General features: G+C 58.3%; 8 protein-coding genes across 8 annotated transcripts; 6 read left to right on the forward strand and 2 right to left on the reverse strand.

Moving 5' to 3' along the window:
* Nucleotides 1–257: 257 nt before the first annotated feature.
* On the reverse strand, nucleotides 258–2,347 carry TRAVEDRAFT_110343 (fumarate hydratase; the record flags this gene model as incomplete). Its single annotated transcript, XM_008034924.1, has 12 exons — nucleotides 258–397; nucleotides 454–576; nucleotides 628–691; nucleotides 747–1,048; nucleotides 1,074–1,167; nucleotides 1,220–1,351; nucleotides 1,403–1,544; nucleotides 1,597–1,700; nucleotides 1,754–1,840; nucleotides 1,894–2,050; nucleotides 2,114–2,196; nucleotides 2,258–2,347. 12 exons carry the CDS (start codon nucleotides 2,345–2,347, stop codon nucleotides 258–260), a joined length of 1,518 nt encoding a protein of 505 aa, XP_008033115.1.
* Nucleotides 2,348–2,908: 561 nt separating this feature from the next.
* Nucleotides 2,909–4,690, forward strand: TRAVEDRAFT_25862 (peroxisomal biogenesis factor 11). Its single transcript, XM_008033682.1, has 8 exons — nucleotides 2,909–3,037; nucleotides 3,114–3,234; nucleotides 3,298–3,440; nucleotides 3,498–3,614; nucleotides 3,667–3,878; nucleotides 3,934–4,365; nucleotides 4,413–4,503; nucleotides 4,567–4,690. Exons 1-6 carry the CDS (start codon nucleotides 2,951–2,953, stop codon nucleotides 3,992–3,994), a joined length of 741 nt encoding a protein of 246 aa, XP_008031873.1. The 5' UTR covers nucleotides 2,909–2,950; the 3' UTR covers nucleotides 3,995–4,365; nucleotides 4,413–4,503; nucleotides 4,567–4,690.
* A 218-nt stretch (nucleotides 4,691–4,908) lies between these two features.
* Nucleotides 4,909–6,391, forward strand: TRAVEDRAFT_109908 (mitochondrial Lipoyl synthase; the record flags this gene model as incomplete). The annotated part of the gene is made up of 7 exons (XM_008034925.1): nucleotides 4,909–5,090; nucleotides 5,137–5,344; nucleotides 5,396–5,552; nucleotides 5,602–5,659; nucleotides 5,711–5,982; nucleotides 6,048–6,226; nucleotides 6,278–6,391. The coding sequence occupies 7 exons, from the start codon at nucleotides 4,909–4,911 to the stop codon at nucleotides 6,389–6,391; spliced, it is 1,170 nt and encodes a 389-aa protein (XP_008033116.1).
* Nucleotides 6,392–6,802: 411 nt separating this feature from the next.
* On the forward strand, nucleotides 6,803–7,227 carry TRAVEDRAFT_109668 (uncharacterized protein; the record flags this gene model as incomplete). Its single annotated transcript, XM_008034926.1, has 2 exons — nucleotides 6,803–6,844; nucleotides 6,919–7,227. Coding segments are annotated over 2 exons (351 nt in total), but the record flags the coding sequence as incomplete, so codon positions are not given.
* Nucleotides 7,228–7,686: 459 nt separating this feature from the next.
* TRAVEDRAFT_159486 (nucleotide-diphospho-sugar transferase) lies at nucleotides 7,687–8,836 on the forward strand (the record flags this gene model as incomplete). Its single annotated transcript, XM_008034927.1, has 4 exons — nucleotides 7,687–7,943; nucleotides 8,001–8,025; nucleotides 8,082–8,224; nucleotides 8,281–8,836. The coding sequence occupies 4 exons, from the start codon at nucleotides 7,687–7,689 to the stop codon at nucleotides 8,771–8,773; spliced, it is 918 nt and encodes a 305-aa protein (XP_008033118.1). The 3' UTR covers nucleotides 8,774–8,836.
* Nucleotides 8,837–8,925: 89 nt separating this feature from the next.
* Nucleotides 8,926–10,537, reverse strand: TRAVEDRAFT_159490 (peptidase M22 glycoprotease). Its single transcript, XM_008034928.1, has 8 exons — nucleotides 10,482–10,537; nucleotides 10,175–10,429; nucleotides 10,024–10,125; nucleotides 9,751–9,970; nucleotides 9,435–9,700; nucleotides 9,274–9,349; nucleotides 9,110–9,208; nucleotides 8,926–9,057 (listed from the first exon to the last, which is right to left on the reverse strand). The coding sequence occupies exons 1-8, from the start codon at nucleotides 10,522–10,524 to the stop codon at nucleotides 9,018–9,020; spliced, it is 1,101 nt and encodes a 366-aa protein (XP_008033119.1). The 5' UTR covers nucleotides 10,525–10,537; the 3' UTR covers nucleotides 8,926–9,017.
* Nucleotides 10,538–10,728: 191 nt separating this feature from the next.
* On the forward strand, nucleotides 10,729–12,205 carry TRAVEDRAFT_55646 (saccharopine dehydrogenase). The gene is made up of 4 exons (XM_008034212.1): nucleotides 10,729–10,893; nucleotides 10,947–11,423; nucleotides 11,474–11,767; nucleotides 11,835–12,205. Exons 1-4 carry the CDS (start codon nucleotides 10,736–10,738, stop codon nucleotides 12,031–12,033), a joined length of 1,128 nt encoding a protein of 375 aa, XP_008032403.1. The 5' UTR covers nucleotides 10,729–10,735; the 3' UTR covers nucleotides 12,034–12,205.
* Nucleotides 12,206–12,874: 669 nt separating this feature from the next.
* TRAVEDRAFT_159495 (uncharacterized protein) lies at nucleotides 12,875–15,109 on the forward strand. The gene is made up of 2 exons (XM_008034929.1): nucleotides 12,875–13,418; nucleotides 13,483–15,109. Exons 1-2 carry the CDS (start codon nucleotides 13,073–13,075, stop codon nucleotides 14,358–14,360), a joined length of 1,224 nt encoding a protein of 407 aa, XP_008033120.1. The 5' UTR covers nucleotides 12,875–13,072; the 3' UTR covers nucleotides 14,361–15,109.
* The last annotated feature ends 100 nt before the right edge of the window (nucleotides 15,110–15,209 follow it).

Genomic DNA, 15,209 nt, shown 5'->3' on the forward strand with positions numbered 1-15,209 from the left:
CACGCCGCCTCTTCTCTCCCTCACCGTGTCACACCCCTGTCACACAATATCGTCCCACACACCCGCCCACCAAAAATACACCGGACTATCGGGCTATACTGTACGCAAGTTGGGTAGACGGTGAGAAGGCGCAGAGTCCGTGCTATGTAGTTTATCCCTCCCGTCATCCCACGCGATCGGCATCACGTAGAATCGTCATTGTCACATCGTACACGTCCTCATTATAAGCAACGGTGACATGACAAATGGTCCCGGGCTCACGCCTCGTCGGGGTGCAACATCAGCTCCGGGCGGACTTTGTCGTCGAACTCCTCCGGCGTCAAGAAGCCCAGCGACACCGTGGCCTCCTTCAGGGTCGTGCCCTCCTTGTGCGCCTTCTTTGCGCACTTGGCAACGTCTGCGGCATACAATTAGATACGGAGACCTCGTGTGTGAGCGGCGTCTAGCACGTACTGTCGTAACCAAGATGGCTATTGAGGATGGTTGCCAACATGAGCGACTCGTGGAGCAGGGTGTGGATGCGCTTCTCGTTGGCCTGAATACCAACAACGCAGTTCTTCGTGAACGATCGCGACGCTGTACAAGACATGAGCAATCGAAACAATTAAAGAACAGCATCCGGCTTACCGTCCGCGAGCAAGCGAATGCTCTGGAGCACGTTCTTGATAATAACGGGCTTGAAGACGTTCAGCTGCGCGGGCGTTAACGTACTGTTCCGTCGCTAATTAGCAAACAATCGCACGAACCTCGAACTGCCCGTTAGAACCCGCGATGCTGACAACGGTCTGGTTGCCAATGACCTGCGCGCAGACCATGGTCATGGCCTCACACTGGGTGGGGTTGACCTTGCCAGGCATGATACTGCTGCCAGGCTCGTTCTCGGGGAGCTGCAGCTCGCCCAAGCCGCACCGGGGGCCAGAACCGAGGTACCGAATATCGTTGGCGATCTTCATGAGAGAGCACGCCACGGTGTTCAGCGCTCCGTGAGCCTCAACGAGAGCATCGTGCGACGCAAGCGCCTCGAACTGCGTGGTCACGTCAGACAAGACTGACTATGAATTATGGAGGAGGACTTGCCTTGTTCGGAGCGGTCTTAAATTCGATCCCGGTCAGCTTAGAGATCTCGGCAGCTACCTTGACGTCGAAGCCCTTCTTCGTGTTAAGACCCTGTATCGCGTGTCAGTGCTTCCGGACGCCGAGCTCTCACGAGGGTACTCACAGTGCCGACGGCAGTACCACCCTGGGCAAGGAGACTGAGACGCGGCAGAGTGTCCTTGATACGGTCGATGCCGTTGGTCAACTGCTGGACATAGCCGCTGAACTCCTGGCCGAGAGTCAAGGGGGTCGCATCCTGAAGGAAAAGTGTCAGAAATCGTCTAACCTGCTATCGCCAATGTTTTACCTGCAGATGGGTGCGGCCAATCTTGATGATGTGTTCAAACTCCTTCGCCTTTGCGTCGAGGGCATCGCGCAGCTCAGTGATGGCAGGAAGGAGTGACCGGTGGATCTCAGTCACAGCAGCGACGTGCATCGCAGTGGGGAACCTTCCTGTAACGTCAGCTTGCATAGTGAATGTATGCGCTGAAAACGACGAACGTGTCGTTGCTGCTCTGGCTCATGTTGACATGGTCGTTCGGGTGAACGGGCTTCTTCGAGCCGCGTTCACCGCCGAGGATCTCGATGGCACGGTTCGAGATGACCTATTCCACTATTAATGTCCGATACATAGCATATGCACATGATATGCACGCACCTCGTTGGCGTTCATGTTGCTCTGGGTACCACTGCCGGTTTGGTAGACAACCAGCGGGAACTCCCCGATCAGCTTGCCAGAGATGACCTGTTCTTGCGGTTGAGGACCTCCTCTTGCGTATTGTGCCCGCTCGAACGCACCTCATCAGCGGCCTTCCCAATCGCCTCGCCGACCTTCGGATCCATACCATACCCGACGTTCACAATCGAGGCGGCCTTCTTCAGCACACCGAAAGCCTTGATGAGGGGCTCGGGCAAGCGCTCGGCGGCACCACCGATGTCGAAGTTCTGCAGCGAGCTATGTAGCAAAGTATATAGCGGTCAGATCTGTGCCTTGATGAGATTAAAGGAGTAAACGCACCGCTGCGTCTGCGCTCCCCAGTAGCGTTCTGCAGGCACTTGGAGCTCACCGAAGGTGTCGCGCTCGATACGGTACTTTCCCTCCTATGCGCCGCGCCTTCCGATTGAGTTTCGCCTTGCACTCGAAAAGAAGAAATCCACTGACCATGGTGACAGCTGAAGAGGAGAACAGACGAGATGGCGCGCGCGAAGACTCGAGCTGGAGGAACGGCGAACGCGGGGCGGGCCCAGGCATGCAATCACATGAGTACCAGTGACGCTGTATTCATGCCTTCACGGCATCCCCTTCGAAACTCACCGTGGCACGAGCGGCGAGGCGGATTCCGGCCATATTTTGAGTATACCAAGAAGTGGCGAAGTAGGGTAGAGGTGTGGGGTAGCAGCTCACAGAGCTCAGCAGCGCGTATAGGACGGTGGCGAATTATATGAAGCTGCAACGTTGGCGGAAAGTGCACGACTGCCGCCGTCCGCCGCGTAGTCCCGATCCTTCGCCCGATTTCTTCCGTCACCGCGCCGTACCTGAGCCAGTCCTGAGCCTCGCGCTCGCGGCCGCTTCATGTCCTTCGCTCCCGTCGCGCTGTCGGACGAGCAGGAGTTCGGCTAGCGTTCGGATGTAAATTGCGTTTGGTTCTGCCGTCCCCGACGACCATGGCGGTTGCGAAGGTGCAGCTGAGTATCACAAGAGGAGAAATGGCACTTTCACGTGATACGGTCGGTGTCTATCATACCCCAGATATCCCCTAATATGAGCGTACCATGGGGAAGCAGTGTCGGTCTTAACCTTTGCTCGCATCTCTACCTCCGCCTCTACCTCCCCTCCCGCGAAAGACCTGACACCATGGCCAGCATCGCGTCTCAGCTCGTCCTCCATCCGGTGACGTCGCAGTCGCTTCGTGTGCTGAACACCTCCGTCGGAAGGGACAAGGTATGACCGCATTTCGTGTCTCATCCTCCCTACCTCCGAAAGGCCGAACGTACCGACGTCCCCGCTTTCTGTGCAGCTCTACCGTGGTCTGCAATACCTCGCGCGTTTCCTCGCTTGGTTGCTTCTGTCCCGCGGATACAAGATCCAAGCCGCACGGTGGGATGCCTTGAAGTCGCACCTTGCTCTCGGGCGCAAGCGTGAGTTCTCAGTCGTACGATGGCAGAAGAGAACGCTCAAAACCATTTGGTATCCGTGAATAGTCTTGCGTCTGGGCAAATTCATGGAGAGCGCCCAGGCCGTCCTCCGCGCCATTGCCGCACCTGGCGAGACAGGAGAGCGTGTCACTTTGATCGGCAGGCAGGTTGGGTACTTCGCCTACCTCCTCTTGGACAATGTTGCTTGGGTATGTGACACCACTTTGACTTCTGTGATATGCGCTGAATTGTGTGGTGGAATACAGGCAAACAACATCAAGTTCTACAACCTGCAGCCATCGACGGCTCAGAAGCTGAACAAGCGTGTGATGCAATTCTGGTTCACCGGAATCGTATTCAGCATCGCCAACGGCCTTCTCAAGGTGAGTGTAGAGCGTTATTCTGTGGAGAAAAGTGTCTGATCGCGAGAAACAGGCTGGCAGACTTGCTAACGAGGTCAAGAAGTTGCAAAGCCAGACTTGGACAGAAAAGAGCGCGGAGGCCGAGCGGGACCTGAAGCTCCACAACCTCCAGCTTACGCGGGAGAGCGTTCGCTACCAGTTCGTCATTGACATCCTAGACGTCTGGATCCCGGCGACGGCGATCGGCTTCGTCAACCTGAACGATGGCGTCCTTGGTGTCTTCGGGTGCGTGAAATTTACCACAAAGACCTCCTATTCGTCCAGCTCACCACGATTGCAGTATCATCACGTCCGTTATGGCCCTGCGTCAGCAGTGGTTCGCCGCGGCCGGGAAGAAGTAGGGGTTGTTGCGCTGTTCCTAATATAATCCTGGATGTACTACCTCTATTTCTCCGCACATATTCCATCGTCGTAATGCCTGCCTTGATGAGCGAAGAGTGCACCCTGGCGTAGTCGATGGTTTGCGACTGATGTCTTGCTCTGTTCGGTATCCTTCACCGCCTCACGGATCCATGACAGGATGTACAGGACGTAGCTTGGTGACTGTGGTACAAGTCTGTGTGACGTGCGCGTGAAGTGCACCGGGTGGAATATTGGCCAACATTCGAGGTACGCCGCCAGTGCGCTTCAAGATGGGTTCTTGTTCTCCTCCTGTTCATTCCGCAGACGGAGGTACTCCATCCTGACTATCGCCATTGCTTCTGGCCCTGTGCTGTGGCAATGTGAGGTAAGACTCCTCCCGTGGATGAGATCACGCACTATTGCAGCATGCATTCTTGTACAGCCTTATACTTCGATCTGCACTCCCATGCAACAGAGAACGTGCGCCCTTCTGCGCAGTCGGCAAATTCTGGGTAGCAAACGCGTGAGTTCATATAGTGTTCATACCCGGACGTGTATACTAAAACCTCACCTTTGACGACGGGGTCGCACGCCTTCAACGCGAACGCTTTCGTCTTTTTCAAGAGGGTCTCCTCCTCCCGGCGTGAGAGGGCGTTCATGGTGAGCCAGACGACGCGCAGCTACACGCGACTCGGAAGGAACAGACGGGGAGGCGTTGTGGCCGACGGCCCACCGCGCCGGCGTCTTGGGCGCGATCGGGCGCGCACTTTTCCCTTTACAGGCATGCCGGCGGCTAAGGATTAGCAAGGTGGCCCGACTTCGGAGCGGGACGTCTCTCTGCAGCGGACCACCCTCGCGTTATTTAACCCCTCCCAACCACAAGTCCTCGGGCACTCGCGTCGTCTGGCTCGCTATGTCTTTGCCTACCACGCAATTCAAGATAGCTGCGCGCGCTGTGCGCACGCATGTGCGGTGTCTGGCCACGCCGTCTTCGTCCAAGGGCCGCTTTAGTCAGACGCTCGAGGACGGCCCTTCGTTCGACGACTTCGTTGCGGACAGAGTTCCGGAGAGGGTCGTATTGGGGAACACCACTGCGTGAGTACAGCTCAATTGTTCCAGCAAAATGAATGAATGCTAAGAGCACCGGGCGCAGACCTCGGCTTCCGTCATACTTGAAGACAACCATTCCCAAAGGCGCCTCCTTCTCCAAAATTAAGAAGGACATTCGTGGTCTGGGTCTTCATACCGTCTGCGAGGAAGCACGATGCCCAAACATCGGCGACTGCTGGGGCGGCAAGGAGGGCGCTACTGAAGCGGAAGGCAAGAAGGGTGCTACTGCCACCATTATGGTATGGCGTTACGGATTCATCTGCCCCTATAGTTGCTGATGTTCCGGATAGCTCATGGGAGACACCTGCACTCGTGGATGCAGATTCTGCTCGGTGAAGACCAACAGGAAGCCAGAGCCGCTTGATGTACATGAGCCAGAGAACACTGCTGAAGCTATCAGCCGCTGGGGCCTGGGTTACATTGTCCTGACCAGCGTGGACCGCGATGGTGAGTATGACGTATGCATAGACTCTATTTTGTCTGACAACTCTCCTAGACCTTGCTGACGGTGGGTGTCACCACTTTGCCGAGACTATCATGAAGATCAAGCAGAAGTGCGTGTTCGGTCATGAGATATCTACCATGTAACTGACGGCTTCTTCTAGGGCTCCGCAAATACTGGTAGAGGCCCTGACTGGCGACTTCTGGGGCAACTTAGACCACGTCTCAGTCGTGGCGAAGTCAGGCCTGGACGTCTACGCTCACAACATCGAGACTGTCGAAGCCCTCACGCCATTTGTCCGTGACCGTCGCGCGACGTTCCGACAGAGTCTGGCCGTCCTTGCGCACGCAAAGAAGGAGGGCGTTCGGGTGACCAAGACAAGCATGATGCTCGGTGTCGGCGAAAACGAGGACCAGATCATGCATGCCCTACGAGGTCAGGCTCAACTTTCGGGCGCTGTATCTGTATGAGCGCTACTAACGTTCCACCCCCGATCGCAGAGCTACGTAACATTGACGTGGACGTGGTGACGTTCGGCCAATACATGCGGCCCACAAAGCGGCACATGAAGGTGGACCGTTATGTCGAGCCGGCCGAGTTCGATCGCTGGAAGCAAGTAGCGGAAGACATGGGCTTCCTGTATGTTGCCAGTGGACCGCTCGTCCGTAGCAGCTACAAGGTGAGTCATTGTCTATGGTGGCTTTCCACATGCTCACCGCTTTCGATATAGGCTGGTGAGTTCTACATAGAGAACGTCTTGAAGGGCAAAGGCGCGCAACGGCGAGCCAACAACACTCTTGCCGCCGAACAGATGCTTGGGGCCGAGGCGAAAGCTCAGTCATGACAGCATGGGGTGCCTCTGATAGAATGTCTCTGACATACATATCCGCTTATTGCTCCCACCTCTACTCTATTCGTGTATCGATACTCTGAACCCCTATCATAATGCAATGCCTCCCATAGGACGTGGGGTCGCGAAAATGAGCGTCTATGAAATTCATGAAACGGGCCGCATGTGCCGTAAATGGCACTCTCCCCGGCCCGGGGCTGGTCTGGGTAGGAGTCTGGTGAAAGGGGCCATCGGCAATGGCCGGCGGGGCTGAACTCTGCTCGAAAACCTGAACCTTAATTTTCTGTTCAGTACACGCACCCGCCAAACCGTCGCCAGCTTCGCCCTCGGCCTCCCCACCAGCAAAAATGGTGAGCAACCATGCACGAACGATTCGCCACGCAATGAAACTGATGGCTTTAACAGGACTCCTCAAAAGCCCCCGTCAAGCTCGCTACCGTCATTAAGGTCCATTTAGCCGTTTTCTCTGAAGCTTCGAGCGAGTCCTGACCATAGATATTGCAACATCGCGCATTCGACAGGTCCTTGGGCGCACTGGCTCCCGTGGTGGTGTCACGCAGGTCCGCGTCGAGTTCATGGACGACCCCACCCGGTCCATCATCCGTAACGTGAAGGGCCCCGTCCGCGAGAAGGACATCTTGGCTCTCCTGGAGAGTGAGCGTGAGGCTCGGTACGTGCTCCTACTTGCCAGGAAATGGACCAGCCCTGATAATCGTGCTTCGCTACAGCCGCCTGCGGTAGATCGCTCTCGTGTTCTCATTTGTTGTCGCACTATTTTTTCTCCTCTCGCCACACGACGCCTCCTCTGTATGACCATGCCAATGCTATGAGCATGAGATGCCACCGGGACTAAGCTATGTCCGATCTTGAAGTCTTCTGAGTACCGCCAGGACGTCTCTTCCATCGCAGATGGGCGGCCATGGCATGAAAACTGTAGAGCCAAATGTGCGTCTGGGACCGGTCGGCCGCCGTTTATGGACTTCTCCCTCCCTCCGAGATTACGACGCCAGCGCTCGCGAGCACGAGGATGTCGATATGATCCATCTAACGCGCGGAGTTGTCCTGCTGTCGGACTCTGCAGCAGGACGATCTGCTGTGTACGGCGACGTATGGCGCTGGTGATCGATTACACGAAATCTCCCTGCATGCACCCGAAACAGGAGACAGGTTCTCGGAGGTGACTACGCCCGGCCAGTATTGCTCAGTCAGCTATAAGGCTGTAGGCCAATCCGCGGTAGATTCCAACTTTCCCCATACCCACCGTGTCCCGGAACGCCTGAGTGCCCAGTATGACCCGTGGCGCGTACCTCACCTTTATCACCACGGAAGGGTACCTCCCGGGGTTGTTGGTGCTCCACAAGACCCTGCAGGATGTAGGATCGAAGTACCCGCTCGTGGTGATGGCCACGCGCTCCCTGCCGCAAGATGTGCATGACGTCCTAACGCGAAAGGGCATCGCGATCTCGGTGGTCGACTCGCTAACCCCAAACAACAGCAACATCGCGGAGCATGACAGCAGATTTGCCGAGACGTGGACGAAGCTTCGGTACGTAATAGCTGTGTGTCCCGAGTGCGCTAGCACGGCGTTCTGACTTGGAGCTAGGATGTTCGAGCTCATCGACTATGAAGTCCGTTAAGGCCGTTTATATATATACCGGTGCTAAGAGCTGATGGTATGCGATAGCGTGTGGTCGCGTTGGACGCCGACATGGTCGTAAAGCGCAACATGGACGAGCTCATGGAGATCGACCTCCCCGAGGGCTATATCGCCGCTTGTCACGTCTGCGCCTGCAACCCGCGCAAATTGAAGCACTACCCCAGGGAATGGTGAGGCGCCCATTCGTCCGACTTGCGCTCATGTACATGCACTCATATTGATGCAGGATACCGGAGAACTGCGCCTACTCTGCGGTCTCGCACCCGGGTGGTTTGGAGACCCCTACGCAGATAACAGACACTAGCCCTGGCCCGTATAAGCAACTCAATAGCGGACTCGTCGTGCTCAGCCCCTCGCGAGACACGTTCAACCGCCTCCAAGACTTCCTCAGGGAGTCGCCACTCGTACCGGACTTCAAGTTCCCCGACCAGGACCTCCTCACGGAGGTGTTCAAGGGGCGCTGGAAACCGCTGCCGTGGTGCTACAACGGCCTCAAGACGCTGCGCGTCATCCACTCCGACCTGTGGCGTGACGAGGAGGTCCGCTGCGTGCACTACATCCTGAGCGACAAGCCGTGGCGGGAACGACCTAAGGAGGGGGATCCGTACAAGTTGTTGAACCAGTGGTGGTGGGATGCGCTCGAGCAGGTGCGCGCGGAGATGGAAACGGCGGATCCGGAGGGGTGGAAACTGGTTGAGAAGAATATCGCCCACGCTTGATTCAGTACTGTTGTTGTGATAGATGTTTGTGGATGTTTAGTGTAATTCGAAGTCGCTATCGGCATCTTGTACATCGACACTCACCTTGCTCCACATCTGAGTGCTGGCCAGACGCCAACTCTAGCCACGAGACCTCGTACACCAACGCGGATGGCGAACATAAGATAGATGGATACATCGGGTTCACGTACCAGTACACTCCAGCATACAACAAGATCAGACAACTGCATTCGCATCGTCAAACTCATGCTCTCCAAGCAACGTGCACTTCATCCGTCCGGAACCTATGGTGAATCAGTATAAGATGCATCTGCGCTTAGAAGACGCAGCACTCACCGCTGTGTGCATGTGCTTTTTGATAGCGGCGTTTCGTGGCCCATCCGGAAGCTCAGCAGCCCGGCCTGGGCTATCATGATGCCATTGTCAATGCAGAATCTGAATGGGGAAAGGCTTGAGAATGAGCAGATAAGCCACGCATATTGATAGATGCTGCTGCGTACCGCTCGTCTGTGGCGAAGACGTTCCCGCCACGCTCCCTCGCCATGACGCCCATCATCTCCTGCAGTCGCTCGTTGCCTGCGGGGCGCAGTGAGAAAGCGGTGCCTAGTAGGTCCCCGCAGCGCACACAGCGACAGGGAACCGAGACTGGGGGCGCACTCACATCCTACACCGCCAACGATGAGCACCTCCTTGCTGCCGATGTGCGCCATCGCGCGCTCGGTGATCTCGACGAGCATCGCAAACACGGTCTCCTGCAGCGAGAAGCACAGATCCTGTGGCGTGATGATGTCCTCGCCGTCTTCCGCAGACGGCCCACCAGGCCGGAATCGCTTGTCGTAAGTGTATGCCTCGGTGGAAGTTAAGATGCCAGACAGGCTGATGTCCATCCCCTTCGTGGTGTAAGGCAGAGGGAGCAGTCGCTTACCCCTGCGCCACGATCAGCTGCTCGCACGGTTACGAGAATACAGCAAACTCACTTCTTCGCTTCCTGCTCGATGTTGTACCCGGGGCTGGGGGCGTTGCTGAGGTTGATGACGCGCGCGAAGCGGTCGAGGCAGTTCCCGACGGCGATATCGAGGGTCTCCCCGAAGATGCGATAGCACTGCTGCGAGTATGCGATCACTTGCGTGTTTCCGCCCGAAACGTAGAGTACGACCGGGTTTTGTGCGCCGGTAACCTGCCGACCCATCTCGATATCTAGTAGCAGGCATATGAGCCAGAACCCCAGCATGGGTGGCGAATTTACGCACGGCCTACGCAGTGATTTACGCCAACCAGGGGCTTGTTGTACAGTAGCGACAGCGTACGCGCAACGAGTGCCACAGATACCAACGGTGCTCCCATGCCGGGACCTGGATATATAGTCAACAGATGCGGCCAGGGAAAGTATGATGTGCGAACCTTTGGTGTAACAGATACAGTCGATGTCATGCAAGGACACTCCCGCCTTGCTGAGAGCATCGTTGATGACCGTCAGCGCCCATTCACGATGGTGTTGCGCAGTATCGCGGGGTAGAAAGCCTTCTCCAGCGGGCGTGATATAGGTGTGCCTGACGTTGGAGAGAACAAGGGTCGAGCCGTCCGTTGAGTGCTTGATGATCCCTGCGCCGAATTTATTGGCCGATCCCTCGAGTCCGAGAGCAATATACGGCCTCTCTGTACTGCGTTGTGAGCAAGCCACTCTTTCGCATCAAAGCTAACATATTACCTGGCGCCTTCAAAGGGGAACGTTTCTTTACTCGGCCAGGCATGGTGTGTTCGGGGTGAGGGTCCTGCCAGGAATTGTGGCTGGGTCAAGCTGGAGCGCGTCGCGGGCAGATCTCGATGCTCGATCACTCAATCTAATCGGGTCACGTGGGCAGAATTTGAGGCAGAGTCATTCTGACCGCGTCTGTGTCCCACAAAACTAGAGAGGTGCTCCATCCCTGCACTCACAACACCACCGTCACCTCCCACTACACCATGGCCAAGCAATCCCTCTGGCTCCGCTGCGAGAAGAAGCAGTTTGAGCGTCGCACAGCGATCACACCCACCACCGCCAAGAAGCTCATCGATGCCGGCTTCGACATCTCCGTCGAGCGCGACAGCCAGCGGATATTCAACGACGCGGAATACGAGGCGTGAGTGCTGCAAAATATACTGCGTCGGAAGTCTCGCTTATACCCAGCTGTAGTCTGGGGTGCAAGCTCGTAGAGCACAACTCATGGCCGAGTGCCCCCACGGACATCCCGATCATTGGCCTGAAGGAACTCCCCGAGTCCGATGAGCCCCTTCCCCACACGCACATCCAATTCGCGCACTGCTACAAGCAACAAGGCGGCTGGTCGAAGGTCCTGTCCCGCTTCCACCGCGGTGGAGGAACGCTCTACGACCTCGAGTTCTTGACCGACGCGCAGGGCCGCCGGGTAGCCGCCTTTGGATACCACGCAGGCTTCGCGGGATCGGCTGCGGGTGCTCTCGCACTCGCCGCTGAGCGGAGTGGGAACACGCTCGGCCAACTCGAGCCCTTCGAGAACGAGAGCGCGATGGTCGAGGGAGTTAAGAAGGTGCTCGGGGGCAGCGGCAAGGGGTTGAAGGTTCTCGTGATCGGCGCACTCGGTCGATGTGGTAGCGGTGCAGTCGACCTCTTCCGCAAGATCGGCGTGGAGGAGTAAGTGGTTTTCGCACGAACTGTCGATGGCGAAGCTGACGTCTCTACAGGGATGACATCGTCAAGTGGGACATGGCCGAGACGGCCAAGGGCGGACCGTTCCAGGAGATCCTGGATGTGGACATCTTCGTCAACTGCATCTACCTCAGCTCGCAGATCCCACCGTTCCTGACCAAGGAGCAGGTCGCCGGTGCTGGCAAGGACAGGCGACTGCGGGTAGTTGTCGATGTCAGCTGTGACACGACCAACCCCTACAACCCTCTCCCGGTCTACGATATCAACACCACCTTCTCGCATCCTACCGTCCCCGTGGTACTTCCGCAGACGGCCTCCGCAGCAACCAGGTGAGTTGACATATGACGTTAATGACATTCCATTGGGGAATTACGTAGCTAATACACACCTTCATAGCGACCTGCCTTCGCTTTCTGTGGTATCCATTGATCACCTGCCTACGCTGCTTCCGCGGGAGGCGTCAGAACAGTTCAGCGCGGCCCTGTTGCCGTCGCTGCTCGAGCTTCCCGACCGCAAGACAGCGCGGGTATGGGTGGAGGCCGAGAACCTCTTCCGTCAGAAGCTGGCGGAGGCGGTCAAGGCGGAGGGATTGTGAGCGCGCGCGCGGCTCCGAGGGGAGGCCGAGGACACAAAAATAAGCAGCTTTGTACGATGTACAAGGCGGGCCCGGGTGATTGTATAGAATGTTGTATGTAGATTACACAAGGGAATTCACGGTTGCAAAGCCGCAGGCGATCTGGCCTTGGCGTTGTCAGCGTCGGATCCGGAGGAGGGAATGCTCCCGCGCGGGGCCCTGGAGACGGCGCGATCGCGCCTGTGTTTTCCCCAAGTGGGCTGGATGTTTACGCCACGTATCGATTACACATGCCGTGCTAAGTCCGTGGCGTTCGCAGAACACAGTTACACAGGCAGAGCAGCAATACATCAGGCTAGGATCAGAGCACGATTGAGGTGGGATCGCGGACCTGTGCGCAGGAAGTCCGAGACTGTGATGTGGGCGCGCAGGAGTACTGCGCATCCAAACGCCAGCCTAGCGGTCGCCGGTCGCCATCAGAGCTGAGAAAACAGACACGTCAACGAGGAGAGTCTGAGCTGGCTGCGGAGAGGAGAGGGCGATGGCCGCCACCGCAGTCCTTGGGCTGTAAGCGAGACGACTGAGAGGAGGGGGTCGCGCCGCGCCGCGACCAAGAGGGCCTTGAGGGCTGGATGCGAGGCTCGGTGCGGTTGCCATGCAGGAGAGGGAGAGGGACGGGCGGGCGGGGTGAGACCGGTCGAGGCGGGAGATGGGGAGATGATGCGTTCGAGGACGCTGTGCCGGCGAGTTGCAGCGGGCAGATGGGCTGGGCGTCTGCGGCAGGGACATCACTCGAGCACATCGGCTCGCCTCCTCCTCAGTTGTTCTCCTCCTGCCTTTTCATCCCCAGCCGTCTCTGTATCTTTCCCTCTTTCTTCCATCTTCTCGGGTTCCTGTGGTGCCAGCTTTCCTTGGGCTTTCTTTCCTTTCTTCTACCCTACCTCGACTTCACCCGGTGCTCATTCTGCACAAGTGTTCACTGGTGCTGGTCGCCCCGCGTCCCGTCCTAATTTCTCAACGCAAGCACTTCCTGTCCCCCCTCCCTCTCCGTCGCGTCACCATGCATCTCGCACTCTCCCCCGTCCCTGAGATTGCCATCTCGCTCGCGTCCCCCGAAGAGCCTTGCGAGGAGCCGTTCTCGCCTTTCTCCCAGTGTTCCTTCCTCAGCGACGATCAAGACAGCTTCCGTCCTATGCTGCTCTCCCCGCCGCCTCCGACGGTCATCACTCCGAAGCAACTGTCTCCCCTGAGGCCCAAGGATGCGCCTGTCACAGGAAAGGGCCTTGAGAGAGAAAGGTTTGAAGCCATGCTCCAAGCCACTCGGGACAGGAATGCGGCGCTGGGAAGTAAGAAGACCACTGATCTCCGCAAGGAGATTGCGCTCAAGGTTCACCGGAACAAGCAGGGTATGTACCATCCTCTTGCAGAAATCCCGCTCGCTCGTGTGCTCACCGCGTGCTACTACCGTAGTCGAACGGCGTGCGCTGTTCTTGTCCAAAGTGCAAGCGCCACCTTCGCCTTCTGCCACCTTCACCCCCGTCACGCCCCCCGAGTCTCCTGCGGTCTTCCACTACAGCCTCCCTTCGCCTGGCCTCGAGTCGCCGTTGGAAGTGTTCGAGGCGCTCCAGCTCGGCCGACCTGTCACTCCTTCCTGCCAGCCTTGGGTTGAGCAGGTGGACTTCCGCCTTCCTGGGGATGTGCACCCCAAGGCGCCCCTCCGGTCTGCTCCCGTCCACCTCTCAATTAAAAGGAAAGCTCTCCCCTCGCTCGATCAGATCACGGCTCGCCTGAGCTCGAACGGCCATGTTGCAGCGCATGAGGCACCCTCGCGTCCCTCCATGCGCCTCCCCTCGTTCTTGCGCACACCCGCGCGTGTAGAGCAGCCTACGATCCGCATCACGCCCGAGCCGAAGGCCCGACCTACGCTGCCCAGCGCGGTCGGTCGTCTGCGCTTCCCGACTCGTGCCGCCCCCGAGGCGGCGCCTGCAGTGAAGATCGCCCAGCCCACGCCCTGCCTCCCGCCTGTCTCCCCGCGCTCGCCCCTGGCTCCGAAGCTGCAGGTCACGACCACGGTCGTGCCTCGTACCACTTCGGCGTCGCCGATCGAGCTCACGGAGTCTAACTTGCTGGCCTTCACGGCCTCGCGCGAACGCACCGCGAACAACATGCTCAGCCGGCTGCGTCGCCGCACGCTCCCCCCTCAGATCGCGGTTCCCGCCCCGGGCGCAATCGACCGCGAGGACGACGCGGAGCGCAAGGCCCGCAGGCACAGCGCGCCGCCCGAGCTGCCCCAGCGCGCGCGCATCGACTTCGCACACCCGGTCCTGGCGATGCCAGGCGCGTTCTGAGGCGTGTGCGACGGATATCCCCATACCCGTCCCCGTCCCTGTCTCCGGTCCGGTCTGTGTCTCTGGCCCCCCACCCTAACGTAAATGGTCTCGTCCCCGTGGACGGTTGGCAACGGATACTGCTTGTATTCTTATTTCTCTCGGAACGCCTTGTGTCTCCCTAACTCCCCCTACTCCCCCGCGACGCACCCCTTCTGCCCATTTTAGCCCTAGCCCTGGCCTTTTTAGACCGCTTTGTTTTCTTCCCCACTTCTTGTTTTTCGTTCCTGCCGTGCTGGTTCGGGAATCCGCTTTCGGGGGTGTTGTACGATGACGACGCTGGCGTACTCCGGGGCGGCGTGGGGAGCTCGCGGCCGGCCCCGGGCGGCCCACCCGCCCCCCCTGGCCCCCCGCGCACCAACTTGAAGCGAGTTGAACAACCGCGGCCCAGCTGCAGCGAGCCCAGCGACGCGCACATGCACCTGCACACCACCGCATCGCCAGCGGCCCCCGCACGCAGCCGCGCACCAATTCCATCAAACCCTGTCACACCGCCGTCTCGGAGCTGGTCTTCGCTGGCACTCCTCATCCGTGCCCATTGGCCCAACACCGCCCACACTCCTTGCCACCATCGTAGCTACCGCGCCCCCGTTCAATGTATCTGCACCCTCCCATTGACACTATCACCGCAGTCTGCCCGGGAAGGCGACGGTGGCCGGGCTGTGCCCGCGCCTCGCGCCTCGCGCTCCGACCCCCTTACCTACACACACAACCCAATAAAACGCTTTGGAACGAACTGTTGCGTGCGGCGGCGCAGTGCGTGACGTGTGTGATCTGCACTCTGACGTGCTTGATTGTGAGAAGGTGGCG

This window comes from Trametes versicolor, assembly GCF_000271585.1.
Source record: "Trametes versicolor FP-101664 SS1 unplaced genomic scaffold TRAVEscaffold_1, whole genome shotgun sequence".
NCBI lineage: Eukaryota > Fungi > Basidiomycota > Agaricomycetes > Polyporales > Polyporaceae > Trametes > Trametes versicolor.

Excerpts from the sequence above, each read along its gene's own strand:
- TRAVEDRAFT_25862 (XM_008033682.1), top strand. The coding sequence starts at position 2,951 with ATGGCCAGCATCGCGTCTCAGCTCGTCCTCCATCCGGTGACGTCGCAG. Across the intron at positions 3,235-3,297 it reads CCTTGCTCTCGGGCGCAAGC|TCTTGCGTCTGGGCAAATTC; the intron begins GTGAGTTCTCAG and ends ATCCGTGAATAG. Across the intron at positions 3,879-3,933 it reads GGCGTCCTTGGTGTCTTCGG|TATCATCACGTCCGTTATGG; the intron begins GTGCGTGAAATT and ends CCACGATTGCAG.
- TRAVEDRAFT_159490 (XM_008034928.1), bottom strand. The coding sequence starts at position 10,524 with ATGCCTGGCCGAGTAAAGAAACGTTCCCCTTTGAAGGCGCCAG. Across the intron at positions 10,126-10,174 it reads CTGTATCTGTTACACCAAAG|GTCCCGGCATGGGAGCACCG; the intron begins GTTCGCACATCA and ends CTATATATCCAG. Across the intron at positions 9,971-10,023 it reads CGTAAATCACTGCGTAGGCC|ATATCGAGATGGGTCGGCAG; the intron begins GTGCGTAAATTC and ends GCCTGCTACTAG.
- TRAVEDRAFT_55646 (XM_008034212.1), top strand. The coding sequence starts at position 10,736 with ATGGCCAAGCAATCCCTCTGGCTCCGCTGCGAGAAGAAGCAGTTTGAG. Across the intron at positions 11,424-11,473 it reads CGCAAGATCGGCGTGGAGGA|GGATGACATCGTCAAGTGGG; the intron begins GTAAGTGGTTTT and ends ACGTCTCTACAG. Across the intron at positions 11,768-11,834 it reads ACGGCCTCCGCAGCAACCAG|CGACCTGCCTTCGCTTTCTG; the intron begins GTGAGTTGACAT and ends ACACCTTCATAG.
- TRAVEDRAFT_159495 (XM_008034929.1), top strand. The coding sequence starts at position 13,073 with ATGCATCTCGCACTCTCCCCCGTCCCTGAGATTGCCATCTCGCTCGCG. Across the intron at positions 13,419-13,482 it reads GGTTCACCGGAACAAGCAGG|TCGAACGGCGTGCGCTGTTC; the intron begins GTATGTACCATC and ends CTACTACCGTAG.